This window comes from Muscardinus avellanarius (genome assembly GCF_963383645.1).
Source record: "Muscardinus avellanarius genome assembly, chromosome: 8".
NCBI lineage: Eukaryota > Metazoa > Chordata > Mammalia > Rodentia > Gliridae > Muscardinus > Muscardinus avellanarius.
Window position 1 is genome coordinate 89,206,141 of NC_137794.1, and position 13,667 is coordinate 89,219,807.

The 13,667-nt window shown below is 41.0% G+C and overlaps 1 protein-coding gene across 1 annotated transcript in view; it reads left to right on the plus strand.

Moving 5' to 3' along the window:
- Positions 1-546: 546 nt before the first annotated feature.
- Positions 547-13,667, plus strand: part of PDE7B (phosphodiesterase 7B) — a gene marked incomplete at both ends in the record, with an annotated part of 148,014 nt that continues 134,893 nt past the window's right edge. The window contains one exon of the mRNA XM_080700130.1: positions 547-784. Within this exon, the coding sequence (XP_080556256.1) occupies positions 547-784 (238 nt within the window). The remainder of the gene's footprint in view (positions 785-13,667) is intronic.

The window sequence follows — 13,667 nt, forward strand, 5'->3', positions numbered from 1 at the left end:
ACCTGGCCCCCTGGGGGGGGGGGCTCTGAGAGTCTAGCAAACAGGGAGCCCCACTTCTTTGCCCGAAGTCTTTAGGGACAGAGGCCATTTGACCAACTTTGACAGGCATCAAAAACAGACGGAAAACAAATCCAATCCGGAGCAAGAAGAGGAAAAGACGCAAACGCGAAACCTCGATGGTTTTCCTGCTCCCGGCTGTCTGTCGTTCCAGCTGTAGCCTGGGATTAATTAAGTGCTGTGAACTCCGTGCCTGAGAGAGAAGGAAAAAAAGGGGCGGGGGGGGGATGCAGTCTATCTCTAAGGAAGGAGTACAGTAACAGTTTCTCAGCAGTGAGAAACCTTGGGAAGCGCATCGCTCAGTCGCCAGCGTTGGTGTGGGGGGCTGGAGACCGCGCCAGGCTGGAGGAAGCTTGTCTTTCCAAGACTGGAGATTTTGCGGGGGTTCGGCTGCCCCTGCCTGGGAAGGATTTCCCCTCCAGCGGCGGCCGCGGCCACAGCGGCGGCGGCGGCGGCGGCCCTACCTCCTCTCCTGCGGAGCAGGGCAGAATGCCGGTACTAGAGCGGTATTTCCACTCGGCAGAGCTAGGCAGGAGGTGGATCTCCCCAGAAGGTGCGCTGCCCTCTTCCCGGGGCAGCCGGCCCGGGTGCCAGCAGGGGCCGCTGCCCTGGGACTTGCCAGAGATGATCCGGATGGTAAAGCTGGTCTGGAAATCGAAAAGTGAACTGCGGGCAACGAAACAGAGGGGCATTCTGGAAAACGAAGATGCTCTCCACGGCTTTTCAGGTAAATTGGACCGTGGTGTGCAGAAGGTAAAGGGGCCACTTGGGATTACTCTCGGTCCCCTCCTTGAAGAGGCTCAGCCATTTAAAAAAAAAAAAAAAGATAACAAGAAAGAAGAGAAGCTGTGTAGCATAGGGTCCGAGAGCTGTGACTTACAGATGTTTGCCCTGTTACAGAAATGCATTTTAAGATTAAGAGTGGTAAGGTAGGAAGGAGGGGCATCAGAATGGAGATAAGAAACCTGGGTTCCGGGCTCAGCCTGCTGCAGGCTTGTCCTGTGGGCTTAAGTCGAATTTCCCTGAGTTTCAGTCCCCAGGAGAAGGTGGAATTGGATGCTCTTCCATATCCGTCCACCCTCTAACATTTCTTTTGGACAAGTTAGACAACTCTCCAACAGAATATATATACTGTTTGAATGGCTTGTACATAGTTCTTCATAGAAAGTAAAACCAATTTTTCAATTTTTAATTGTGCAACACCACCGTGTATAATGTTCCCAGGACAGAGTTTGTTGGCCTGCATGCTTTTTTAATCCCGAGCAAATTGGTAGAACGGTTTTGCCTCAGTTTCCCCTCTTACAAGTAAGAATAATACAAACAGCCCTATGGGTATGAGGAAAAATCAACTCAGCCACAAATGTGGAAATGATGATTCATAGGGGTTTTGTCATATCAAAAGAATGTACTGTGTTTGGGGCAGTTGTAGAGAACATTGCTGTTTCTAATGGTGGGCACAAGGACACAAAGATGCCTACCTAGGATCCGTGTGGAGGACCCCAAAAGGTTTCAAGAGTGCCGTAACTGAGTCAAGGGTGCTCTCTCCCTTTGGGGAATATGTTGGTAAATATTTGTAAAGTAGTAGGTTCGCTTGAGAAGGAGTGTGTGTTTATGCATTTGCCGTCTGGGCTGGAGCCCCGCAGCGGAATCTGGATGCCATTGGTGGTGAGAGATGGGTGGAATAAAAAGATACACTAAAAATTACCTCTCTTTCTCCTTGAAAGAGACTAGAAAATAAAAACCAGGCTGGTTTGGTGTTCAATAACTGATGTCAAAAACTTTCTTAAGTTGCCTGACCATCTATAAAGAATATTATTAACAAGTGATGTTCTGGGCAAAGAAAAGGTTTGAAAGGAAGAAAATAAAAACTAATGTTGGTCTCTAGTAAACAGTGAGTATTTGAGTACTTAAAAAAAGAAAAGAAAATCAATCAGCCTGAGGTTTATGTGGCATCTGAGAGATGGAGGGCCCTGGGAAATGGGTCCTGGTCAGAAGAAATGAGGTAATATGAAAGCCATCCCATATGACATGGGAGTGGAGTGAGCAAAATAGGAAAGGTCACCTGGGTCAAAAATCTAACTCTGACACTTTAACTGTTACCGGCCTCAGTAGTGAAGGCTTAAGCCAGGCGTGGTGTGCATGTTTGTAATCCCAGCATTTGGGAGGCTGAGACAGGAGGATCACCATTGGCAGACAGCCTCATCTACTTAGTGAAGCCCTTTGCGACTCAGTAAGACCTTGTCTCAAAATAAAGACTAAAAAACAAGGCTGGGGGTGTAGCTTGGAGGTAGATTGTTCCTGGGTTCCATCCTCAGTACCACACCAAAAAAGAAAGAAAAAAATAGTGAAGGTTCTATATTTTCTCTCGTATGTCAAAGCTAAGAGTAATCGGGATACCAGAGGGACTCCAGATAATGGAGGAGAAACTCCAGTGGAGCCAGGGAGGTGGTCTAGGGGAAGTCAAGGAATCACTTCCATCAACATTATATAAATACATGACAGTACCAATGTCAGCTGTCTGGGGAAGGGGGAATGGGGAGGGAGCCGGGGGAAGCCCACCAAGTGCTGTGTGCAGGTTCATCAGGATCACTAGGAACTACATTGTGATGTGAGACTATAATGCACCAATAAAAGTAGAGAAATGATTAAAATGCATATTTCAAGTGGCCCCCTCTGATAAAACTGCCTGATTCAACAGATGTTAGCCCATCATGGGCTAATATATGATATCATTATTTATATCATATATTAGTGGGTGTCCACCTCCTGAAGAAGCAATCCTGCAGAGCTCTTGTGACTTCTCCTTGCTTTAGAGCTTACATCCTACTGGATGTCAGGAAGCACAGCGAGTTGAGTCTTACCACGCTGCCTCAGCTGCTGTGGAAAGAGTCCCAGTGGCCCCTTAGAAAGAAGGCTGCACCCCAGGCTCACCTGCCAGAAGAGGGGCCCCATTTCAATCTCTCTCCAAAGGATGATGGTTTCCCTCCCTGCTGCCTCCTCTGCCTTCCCCTTCTCAGGCTTATGGCATCTGGTGTAGACAATCAACCTTATCACCTGCAGCAGAGAGCCTTGGGAAGTGTCCCAGGGAGAAGCTGCTCTGCTTTCCAAATTAGCTCCCACTCCATCCCTGCTCACCTGTCCCCAGACCTCCCAGCTGCTCTTCAGCTGCACACTCTCTGGAGCAGGGACCTCAGGAACATTTAAAGAACATTTTTTAAAAGTGCCATTTTGGGTGTATTCATTTTGAGTCACCCCCTCATGCCATTTTGGCATGGGGCTGTATTCCTATTTTCTGTATTTCTATTTTCTGTATTTCTATCTTTCTAATAAACTTCTTTAAATCTTCCCAAAAAAAGTGCCATTTTCCCATTCTTAGAAAGTGATGGTTTATGCTGTTTTCCATTATGTGTAAAGATGTATAGTAGAAAGCGCCTCAAAAAAATACTGAAACACATGAAGGTTTCTCTCTCTCTCTCTCTCTCTCTCTCTCTCTCTCTCTCTCTCTCTCTCTCTCTCTCTCTTATACATACACGCACACACACACACGCACGCACACACACTTCATCCTTTCCTGCATGCCCTCAAACAATTTCTTATTTTAATTTATTTTATGGTACTGGGGATTGAACCCAGGGGCATACTACCTCAATCTATACCCCCAGCCCTTTTTATCTTTTGTTTTGAAACAGGGTCTCCCTAGGTTGCTGAGACGCTCACTACATTGCTGAAGCTGTCCTCCAACCTCCAATCCTCCTGTTTCTGCCTCCCAAGTATTGGGGTTACAGTAGTACACTACCACACCCGGCTATCAGTGCTCTCAAACAAATCATACTTTACTTATTAAGCGTGTCACTGTGTGTCGAGTGGCTACCTCTAAGCCTTGCCTTATGCTTGGAAGGCCTTTCTTTGGCTGAACCAATTGAAACTATCTATGCAAACTACAAAATCCAGTTGAAGCATCCTTGTCCCCATGTTCCCCAAAAGGTAAGCATTCCCTCCTCTTTATTAGCTTTATCAATAAGCACTTAATAAAGTACGTGTATGGCACTCCACATTTTTGCCATGTTATTAACTGAAAACAGGGAAACTAAACGTTATTTAAGTTCTGTGTATATTTTGACTGCTTGTGGTATCAGATGAATCGGTTTAAATGTTTAAAAACCATGAAATTGCAGAAATTCTGAACAGAGCCAATAATCACTTTAGAGGCCTCTAGAGACCAGTGTCCCTGGTTTAATGTAACCTTAAAAGTCCCAGCTTTTCTTTTCCTTCATGAAGGGCAGCATTATTTTTCTCCATGCTTCTTAGACAACATTGGAACTTTGTTCTACAGAAGTGAAATAGGAACGTGTTTTGAGATTTTTATTTAACTAATAAAAGGAGAGAGCAAACGAATTTATGGGACAATAAATGCATAACTATGTACTCCTGAGAGGTTTTAAGATGAAGTGCACTGAATCGTAAGTGATAGAGGCAGGGCGGGGGGCAGAGAGCTAAAAAGAGCAAGACGGTGCGAGGAGAAGGTGCAGACCTCTCTCGTCCTTCAGATCAGCATGTGCTAGAGACCGTGGCTGGCTGCTCCAAGCCATAGTTGGAGAAGAGGACAGGAGAGGGCGGGATGAGGGGGACTGGGCACTTTCATGGCAGGGTGCCTGGTATCTGGGATGCTCATAGGCATTGAGCAAGCAATGTTTACCCTCAAAAGGGACTCTGGATGTTATTGGCACATTTGAGGTCAAAACGTCAACCCAGTTCTAAGGACTGCCCCATATTCTTTAATTCTATTATTACTCATCTCTTTTCCCTCTTTAGGCAGGATCGTCTAGTTATCTGATTAGCACCTGTATTTTAGAAATGAGGCGACTATTTCAAAGAGACTAAACAATTTAACCAGGCTTACGCATTTAAACTGTCAGAACCATACCAGGATCTCAATTGACCAACTCATGATCAGGGCACATGTTAGGTAATATAATTTACATTTAAAACAACACATGGCTTTATTGATCATACACTAATGGGGCAAACATGAAAATTCATGACATAAACCCCAGTCAAACCAGGAAAGTAATAGTACCATGCAAAATAATGCAAAATAATTCAAAATACTGTGCCTCCTTTACATTTCTCTACTGACTTTGCAAGCTATAGTTTACTGACTTTGCAAGCTATAGTTTTAGATCCAAATTTCAAGTGTTGAAAGGGCCCAAGGGGACATCCCCATTTATTATTAACAAATTAAGCCATAGCGCAGCAGTGAGAAGATGCACCGGAGTAGGGAGTGGGCAGAGGGAAAGAGGATGAGGAACAACAGGTAGCTTCTCAGATGCCGTGAGCACAAATATTATTCTAATTATTATTCTAGCCAGCCAGCAGTTTAAGACCAGACATCCCCTAGCAAGACTTCTTAGTTGAATAAATAATTTGATTTTGAAATTCAACCACATCACTGCAAACACTACAGCCATGAAGCTTTACCTTTTATTCTGGTGTCTCTGGCCTAAATCTTGCATTATGTTTTACTTATTTATTAGACTTGCTCCCATTTCAGTAGCCTTTGGTTCTAGAAAAATATAAAAATACATAACTCTCAAAAAAAGAACCACAATCCATTTCCCCATAGGCAGTGTAACTTGTCCCACATTTCAGGGAGACTATAATATCAGAAATTTGCTTTATACTCAGCCCTGGACATCAAACATCAAACAAGAAAACCTCCAACAGAACTCTGGCTCTAGAATTCTGCAATTCAAATGGACAGAGTACAATTTTGAAACCTCTTAATTATCAAACATGATATATACTAAATATGTTAAGAACTGAGCGCTCTAATATTATAATTCAAAAATAATTTATTGGTTGCTCAGTGTATACCAGGGGCTGTGTATACCAGGCAACGCAGGCTCAGGGATGAAGCAAAGGTTTAATGAGAGAAAAACAATTATGAAATAATGAATTACAGTTCAGTTTACAGCTTCAGTGTGAAAACAAGCACTTGTTCCTTGAAACCTTTCTGTCCACTCAAAATACTGGCTGTAAAACTGATGAAATTAAAAAAAAACCACTTGTAAAAATGTACATACACTTTCAAATACTCATTGCTGCCTAATGATTTCATTCAAAGCAGTGCAAAGTGCTTTAAAATTCAAGTAGTCTCAGCAGCAGATAACCTGATACTAATTCATAACATTTTTTTTTCTGAAGTTACTGCTTCTGGACAGTCATCTACATTCAGTCTGTAGCTAGATAATAATAATAATTATTGGATAATAATAATAATTGCTGGAAATAATAATTATTGGAAATAATAATTACTGGATAATAAGCACTGGCAACTTAATTCACCTTTTTAAGAAGGATACAAAACTGACTCAAGACAAGAGCACATCATTTCACCTTGAGCCAAACCTTTTCTTGCAGTACTTGATTTGTTTTTGTGAGAGACAGAAACCCAAATTTAAGATGGTTTTCTCCCCAGTTATTAGTGGCACATGCCTCTGATCCCAGTACTTGGGAGGTTGAGACAAGAGGATTGCAGGTTTGAGGCCAGCCTCAACAACATAGCGAGACCTTGTTTCAAAATAAAAAGCTAAGCCGGGCGTGGTGCTGCATGCTTGTAATCCCCGTGCTTGGGAGGCAGAGACAGGAGAATTGCACTGGTTAGAATCCAGCCTTGCTGGCTTAAGAGACCCTGTTTCCAAATAAAAAATATAAAATGGGTCTGGGAGTGTAGCCCAGAGGTAGAAGGGTTTCCAGGAACCCCAGTACCACCAAAAAATAAAATAAAATAATAAAATAAAATATAATAAAAATAAAAAGCTAAAAGGGGTAGAATGCCCATGGTTTCATCCCCAGTATCACAATACATAAATACATAAATACATAAATATATAAATACATAAATAAATAAATAAATAAATAAATAAATAAATAATGGTTTTCTCCAGCTTCTCAATTCCAGTGGGTTCTAAGTCCATAAGAGAGGCTCAGAGGATCAGGGTTTAGTGGCAGGGTTGCAATTGGAAAATTTTTAAATCCTGCATCCCCATTACTGGACTATGTGACCCTAGGCAAGTCACTCTACCTCTTTGTTCTTTTCCTTACTCTAAAAAGCACCTTCACATACAATTTTGGGGAATATTAAATGAGATGCTACCCCCAGAAATGCCCATAAAGAACCTCACTAAAACTCACTCTGTAAGTGGTAAATATAACATACAATTACAGGTGTTGTTATTATTTTCTCAACTTCTTCTTTCCACCCCTCCCCTCCTGTCTATTTAGTTACAGGGCCCTTGGTAAAACCTCTTGCTTTATTTTCACTTTTATTTTTGTTGTTGTTGTTGTTGTTGTTGTTGTTGTGTTTGTGCATAATCTTACACGTAGCCTCCAGTCTCAGTATTGTCTCTATCCCTCTTCTTTCTGCTCTGGGTTTTAGAATAGCAACGTTAAAGCGGAGAAAGCAGAATTATCTTGAACTTCTTCAAACTCCTTCAATGATGTTCTAGTGTCTACACAGAAAATCCTTATTCTTTCATCCTGCATTCAAAGCTCTACTCTCTGGAACTAGTTTTTCTAATGCCAGTTCTCACTATTATAGCCTATGTGCACATATATTCCACCCAGACAAGACAAATATCCCCCAGCTTTCTGTTTGCTATCTACTTTTTGTTCCCAGTGCATAAAATATCTCCCCAGCCGGGCGTGGTGGCGCACACTTGTAATCCCCGCATTCCAGAGGCTGAGACCTGAGGATTGTGGTTTGCGGACAGCCTCAGCTACTTAGTGAGGCCCTCCGCAACTTAATTGAGACCCTGTTTCAAAACAAAGAATAAAAATAGGGCTGGGGGTGTAGCTCGGAGGTAGAATGCCCCTGGGTTCCATCTCCAGACCCTCAAAAAAAAATAAACAAATAAAAATAAAAATAAAATGACTCACTTGTCCCTAATTTCTCCCGTTACTTAATACCACATTCATATGTTGGCTCCTTCATGAATTCTCCCTGAAATTACTGAAGAAAAATACAATCAGAAGCCAAACATGGTGGTGCACACCTGTTCCTAGTACTTTGAAGAATGAGACAGCAGGATCACAGGTTCAAGGACAGCCTCAGCAAACAATGAGACTTTCATTAACCTAGCGATACCCTGTTTCAAAATAAAAATGAAATTAGTAGAATGCCCCTGAATTCAATCCCTAGTGCCATAAAATAAGAAAAAGTAAAATACAGTTTTCCCTTCATATCCATGGGTTCTGTATTCATGGACTCAATCAATTGTACATAAAAAATAATAATATTAAAATGCATCTGTACTGAATATACACAGACTTTTTTTCTGGTCATTATTTACTGAGAATTAGTACCATACCTATTTTTTTGAAGGGTAGGTGATTTTTTAATGTGACATTTCTAAAACCATTAAAAGTATCATTAAATTGCACATCTATTTTGACAAGAATGAAATTATTTTACAATATTTTGAAATAAATCAGCCAGAAAAAACAAAATATAATTTGGACACATTGGGGGGGGGCATTGCTATATAGATATTTTGGGGATGCTCCTGTTCTTTGTTTATTTGTTTTAAGTTGTTTGGTTCTGGATCTACATAGTAAGCCATGGTTCTAAAGATTTTTAATTTACTAACCCTGAGATACTTAGTGCCATAACTGTTTAGACAGCATTTACTTTGTAACGGGTAGTATAAGTAATCTAGAGAATATTTGAACCATTTTGAAAGGGTGTGCATTGGTTTCATGCAAATGCCATACCATTCTGTCTGCGGGGCTTAAGCATCAGTGTATTTGAGTCTCAGATCCAATTTCCCAGGGATGACTGTGTGTCTTCCTCTTCTAAGACTCACAGAACTTTTGTTGTGTTGATTTCACAGTCGAATCACTTTATTTTGTTATAATTAGTGTATTTTTGCTTCTCCCCCCCTCTGTTCTTTGAGAGTCTGGAGAACATTCTATTTTATTTGTTCTTTCTAATATATTTCACTTGTCAGCATCTCAATACTTTTTGATAGGTGGGGGGGAAAGAAAATTATCAGAAGAAATAAAATCATTTACAAGTTGCCATTAAGTATGTTTTTTCGTAGAGACAAGATTATTCAAGAAACCTGAACTCTAGTTCTTCCTTTTAATGGAATCATTTTTAAACTTATACTCTAGCAGAAGATCAAGATTAGTCATTATGGCTTTTAAAATAATACACAAGAGTAAATTTCAGAACACAAAATGAATATGAGACAGTTCTCTCTTCACATAGAGAAGTTATTATATACTGATAATTACAAAATTTTAGAGAAAGTATATACAAATTATTATGCATGAATTTATATACTTTTTAAATAATTGCTCTGCCAGCGTATCTTGGAATGCTTTGCATAAAGTTTCCAAAGCTGCTTCTCTTACAGATAATAATGGTCTCTATACTCCCCAACATGATTTCAAAATAGACTGCAAATTGTGTATGTTAACACAGCTCCATAAATGAGCGTTTGAGGGAATGAAGCAGAGTGGAGAATGTCATTCCCACATCCCAGACTCTGCTCTGTGCCTAGCACTTCTCTCTCTCTCTCTCTCTCTCTCTCTCTCTCTCTCTCTCTCTCTCTCTCTCTATCTATCTATCTCTCTCTCTCTCTATCTCTCTCTCTCTATCTCTCTCTATCTCTCTCTCTATCTCTCTCTCTATCTCTCTATCTCTCTATCTCTATCTCTATCTCTATCTCCCTTTCTTTCTTTTAAACCTAATTGGTTTAACTAGATAGGAAAACACTAACTTCTGCTTCAAACTAATTCCTAGAAGGAATTAGCAGCTTTATTATAAAAAGACCAAAAGCTCCCAGTTATTTTACTTTTTGTTAACTTACAGAAACAACTGAGAAACAACTGAAAATGGGTGCTTTTTTTTTTTTTTTTTTTTTTTTTTTTTTTTTTTTTTTTTTTTTTTTTGGTGGTGGTGGTGGTGGTACTGGGATGGAACCCAGAGGCTTTTTTTTTTTTTTTTTTACCTCCAAGCTATCAGGCTATGCTCCCAGACCTATTTTTTTTTTAATATTTTATTTGGAAACAGGGTTCACTAAGCTGCTGAGAGCCTCACTAAGTAGCTGAGGCTGGCTTCAAAACTGTACTATCCTCCTGTCTCAGCCTCCCAAGTTCTGAGATTACAAGCATGTGCCACCTCACCCGGCTAACAGCTTTTTAAAGAGCTGATTTTTTTTTCTCCTTAATTATCAGTACACATCATAATACATAGTAGGTACATCTCACCTATCAAAAATAGTAAAAGTGCACAGTAATTGTACAATGTCACACTCTAGATAGATACACACAGCATAAAATTTATTCTTCCTTTTTCCATTTGTCCCTCTCTGCCTTTTCATAAATTTCTATTTGGAATTGACATCAGTATCTAGAATGCTAAAAGACCACTCCCGATGAGTTTATATCTTTGTACTTGTCTTAAATTTCCTCAACCTACACAGTTATCAAGAGACCCTTCCTTCAAAGGATTGCTCACCCCAAAATTCCACACAGCATATAATTTATAGGTTACAAGCCAACCCCTTGTCCCCGGTGTTTGTCACTTCACGTCTCTCCAAAAGGCCAGGGGAGTCCTAGACTTGCAGATCACATCCTTATCATTACTGAGAAGATAAAACTTAAAAGTCAGCCTAGCACGCAATTAGAAGGCATGGTTAACCAAGACAAAGCACTTTGGTTGAGCATGGCCTTGAGTCCGTGGGGCCATTCTTGTTGCAGAAAAATAAAATCTCTAGAGAGAAAAGAAAAACAAATTTCAAGAGAAATTGGGCAGCACTTTCCTGAACTTGGTAATAGAAACTAAAATGTACAAGAGCCACAAAAATGGGAAATAAGGTCAAAATGAAAGTTCGAGTAAAGATGAGTGTAAATCTTTTGTGAAGATATGGGGAAGAAAAAATAAATAGCTGAAGTACTTAGACACAGGGAATGCAGTCATTCGCTCTGCCGGCTGGGTCCTCAGATGGTCCTCAACTTCTAGAAGGAAAGCCAAAGCATAAGATCCTCTCCCCTCTTTCCTTCTCCAAATCTCCCAGTATTGCACATAAATCTATATGCACACGTGATGGGCACTTCAGAAACCAAAGACCTACGTATCTAGAGAATCTGCGGCAGCGATTCATTGAGAGGCAGATAGAATTTGCCAAAGAAGATGCTTTAGAAAGAGAAGAGAAAGAAATAGGAAGAGAACCAGGCACAGGGCATCAGGGGAAGGAAGCAAGGCGAGCCCACTCCAAAAGGACTGGATTCAAGCGTAATGGGAAACACAGGCAGAAACCTAGAGGAGACCAATGCCGTATAAAACAGTGGTAACAGAGATTTCAAATTTCCACCTCCACTGTGTTATAAAATGCAGCCTATTTCTCTTCTCCAACCAATCAAATTTTGTTCTGGAGCCCACCCTACTGGGGAATACAAAGATTTAAACTTTCTGATGAACAATATGGTGGTCAGTAGTCTTCTCTAGATTAAATTACTTCTGAATAATTACTTTACCTCCCCTTGCTTCACCCCAAGATGGCATCTGGGCTCCTGCATACCTGTGTGTAGATCTCCACCACACACACCTACAAGGCGCCCACCTGAGAAGGCAGGCCATAGGCATGCCCGTCTACCATGACTCTGCGGTGACTCCCCTCCCACATTTCCCCAGGGCATCAGTGTCCACTCCACACCTCCCTCTCTAGGACATGGCCTCCCCTGTGCAATATCTCTTTTCTCCCAGGCAAAGAAGGTCTCAGTGAGGAGCCATACCCTTAGGCCTAGTTCTCACTGTGTCAAAGAGATCTTTACTACATTAAATAGTTTTTTTAAAATTAAGAGATTCCCTTTGTCTTTCCACAAGGGACAGTTTTGTTTTGTTTTGTTTTGTTTTGTTTTGTTTTGTTTGGTGGTACTGGAGTTCCTGGAAGCCCTTCTACCTCCGGGCTACACTCCCAGACCTATTTTTACATTTTCATTTTTGGAAACAGGGTCTCCTAAGCCAGCGCGCGCGGCTGGCTTCGAACCTGCGCGATTCTCCTGTCTCCGCCTCCCAAGCGCGGGGATTACAAGCATGTGCCACCACACCCAGCGAAGGGACAGTTTTTAAGATTAGTCTTCTGCTGCATGCTCATACACAAAACAAACAAACCAAAAAAAAAAAAAAATGCTATTTCTCTGAAGGTCAAACGATGAAAGTGGACTTTGTCTTTCTCTTCTTGTCTATAACATTTCTAATCAAACCCAGTGGTTGGTTACCTCTTTGGGGGCAGAAAGGGAGGCTGTGCCCAAGAAAGTGCCCCCCCACACACACACACATTTGCATGCGCACACATGAATATCTATCAGCCAACTTTATCTTCATTACACATTGGCTGAACTCAGTTGCCTGGCTTCTCTATCCCTTTCTGTTTGCACGGTTTTCAGCAAGAAGAAGGAAGAAGATTTCAGCTTAGGATTTTGACACTACAAAGTTTAACTGAATTAGTATAATGCAGGAAACAGAACATGTACAAACCATACCTTTCTGGTTGGTTTCCACATTGAAAGCTGAGGTTTGTATCAGCTACTCATTGGCACAATGATCAAAATTATCCAGTGCATTGTACTCTGGACGGGTCTGCTCCATTTCCCTTCCTTGAATGTGCTAAGTGGACGTTTATGAGAGCACTTCTCCTCCTTTCTCTGGTGCCTGGTCCCTAGGGATGGGAAGTGCTGGGAGAGGTAAGAGTGAACTATAGTAAAGCTGCCAGCATTGTAACGGGAATCATTATGTTCTAGCATTGTAGGGGGAATCACTATTGCCTCCTCCAGGATGGCTGATTCAGAGAAATTCCTGTCTTCTCCCTGTCCTACTCTCTATAACTGGAGCTTTAGATATACCTGTCCCCTTTGAATACTGAGATCCACACTGCTTTTACTGGATCAACCCCTAATTCTATAGTAAAAGACAATGAAATATTTGCTTAGCAGTTAAATTAGTAGATAAGAACTGGGCATAGTGGTGCACACTTGTAATCCCAGTATTAGGAAGGCTGAGACAGGAAAATTGCAGGATCAAGGACAGCCTCAGTAAATAATGAGGCTCCCATCAACCTAGTCAGACCCTGTTTCAAAGAAAAAATTAAAAAATAGGAACCGGGCATGGTGGCCCATTGCTTGTAGTCTCAGTACTTAGGAGGCTGAGATAGGAGGATCGTGGTTCACAGCCAGCCTCAGCTGAAGCCCTCTGCAACTTAGTGAGATCTTGTTTCAAAATAAAGAATTAAAAATAGGGCCCGGGGGTGTAGCTCAGAGGTAGAATGCCCCTGGGTTCAATCCTGAGTACTGCAAAAAAAAAAAAAAAAAAAAAAAAATAGGGCTGTGTTTAGCTTGAAGATAGAATGTCCCTGAATTCAATTCCCAGTGTCACAAAAAATAAAATAAATCTGTAGATAAAAATTTTAATGTACATTCACCAGATTTATTAAGTCTAGAGAAATTTCTTTCAACCTCCTTTAGCACAAAAATGCTGTATTTAGCTTGATTAATGATCCATGGAATATGGATACACAAAATTGTAATAAAACAAATTTTGTTTT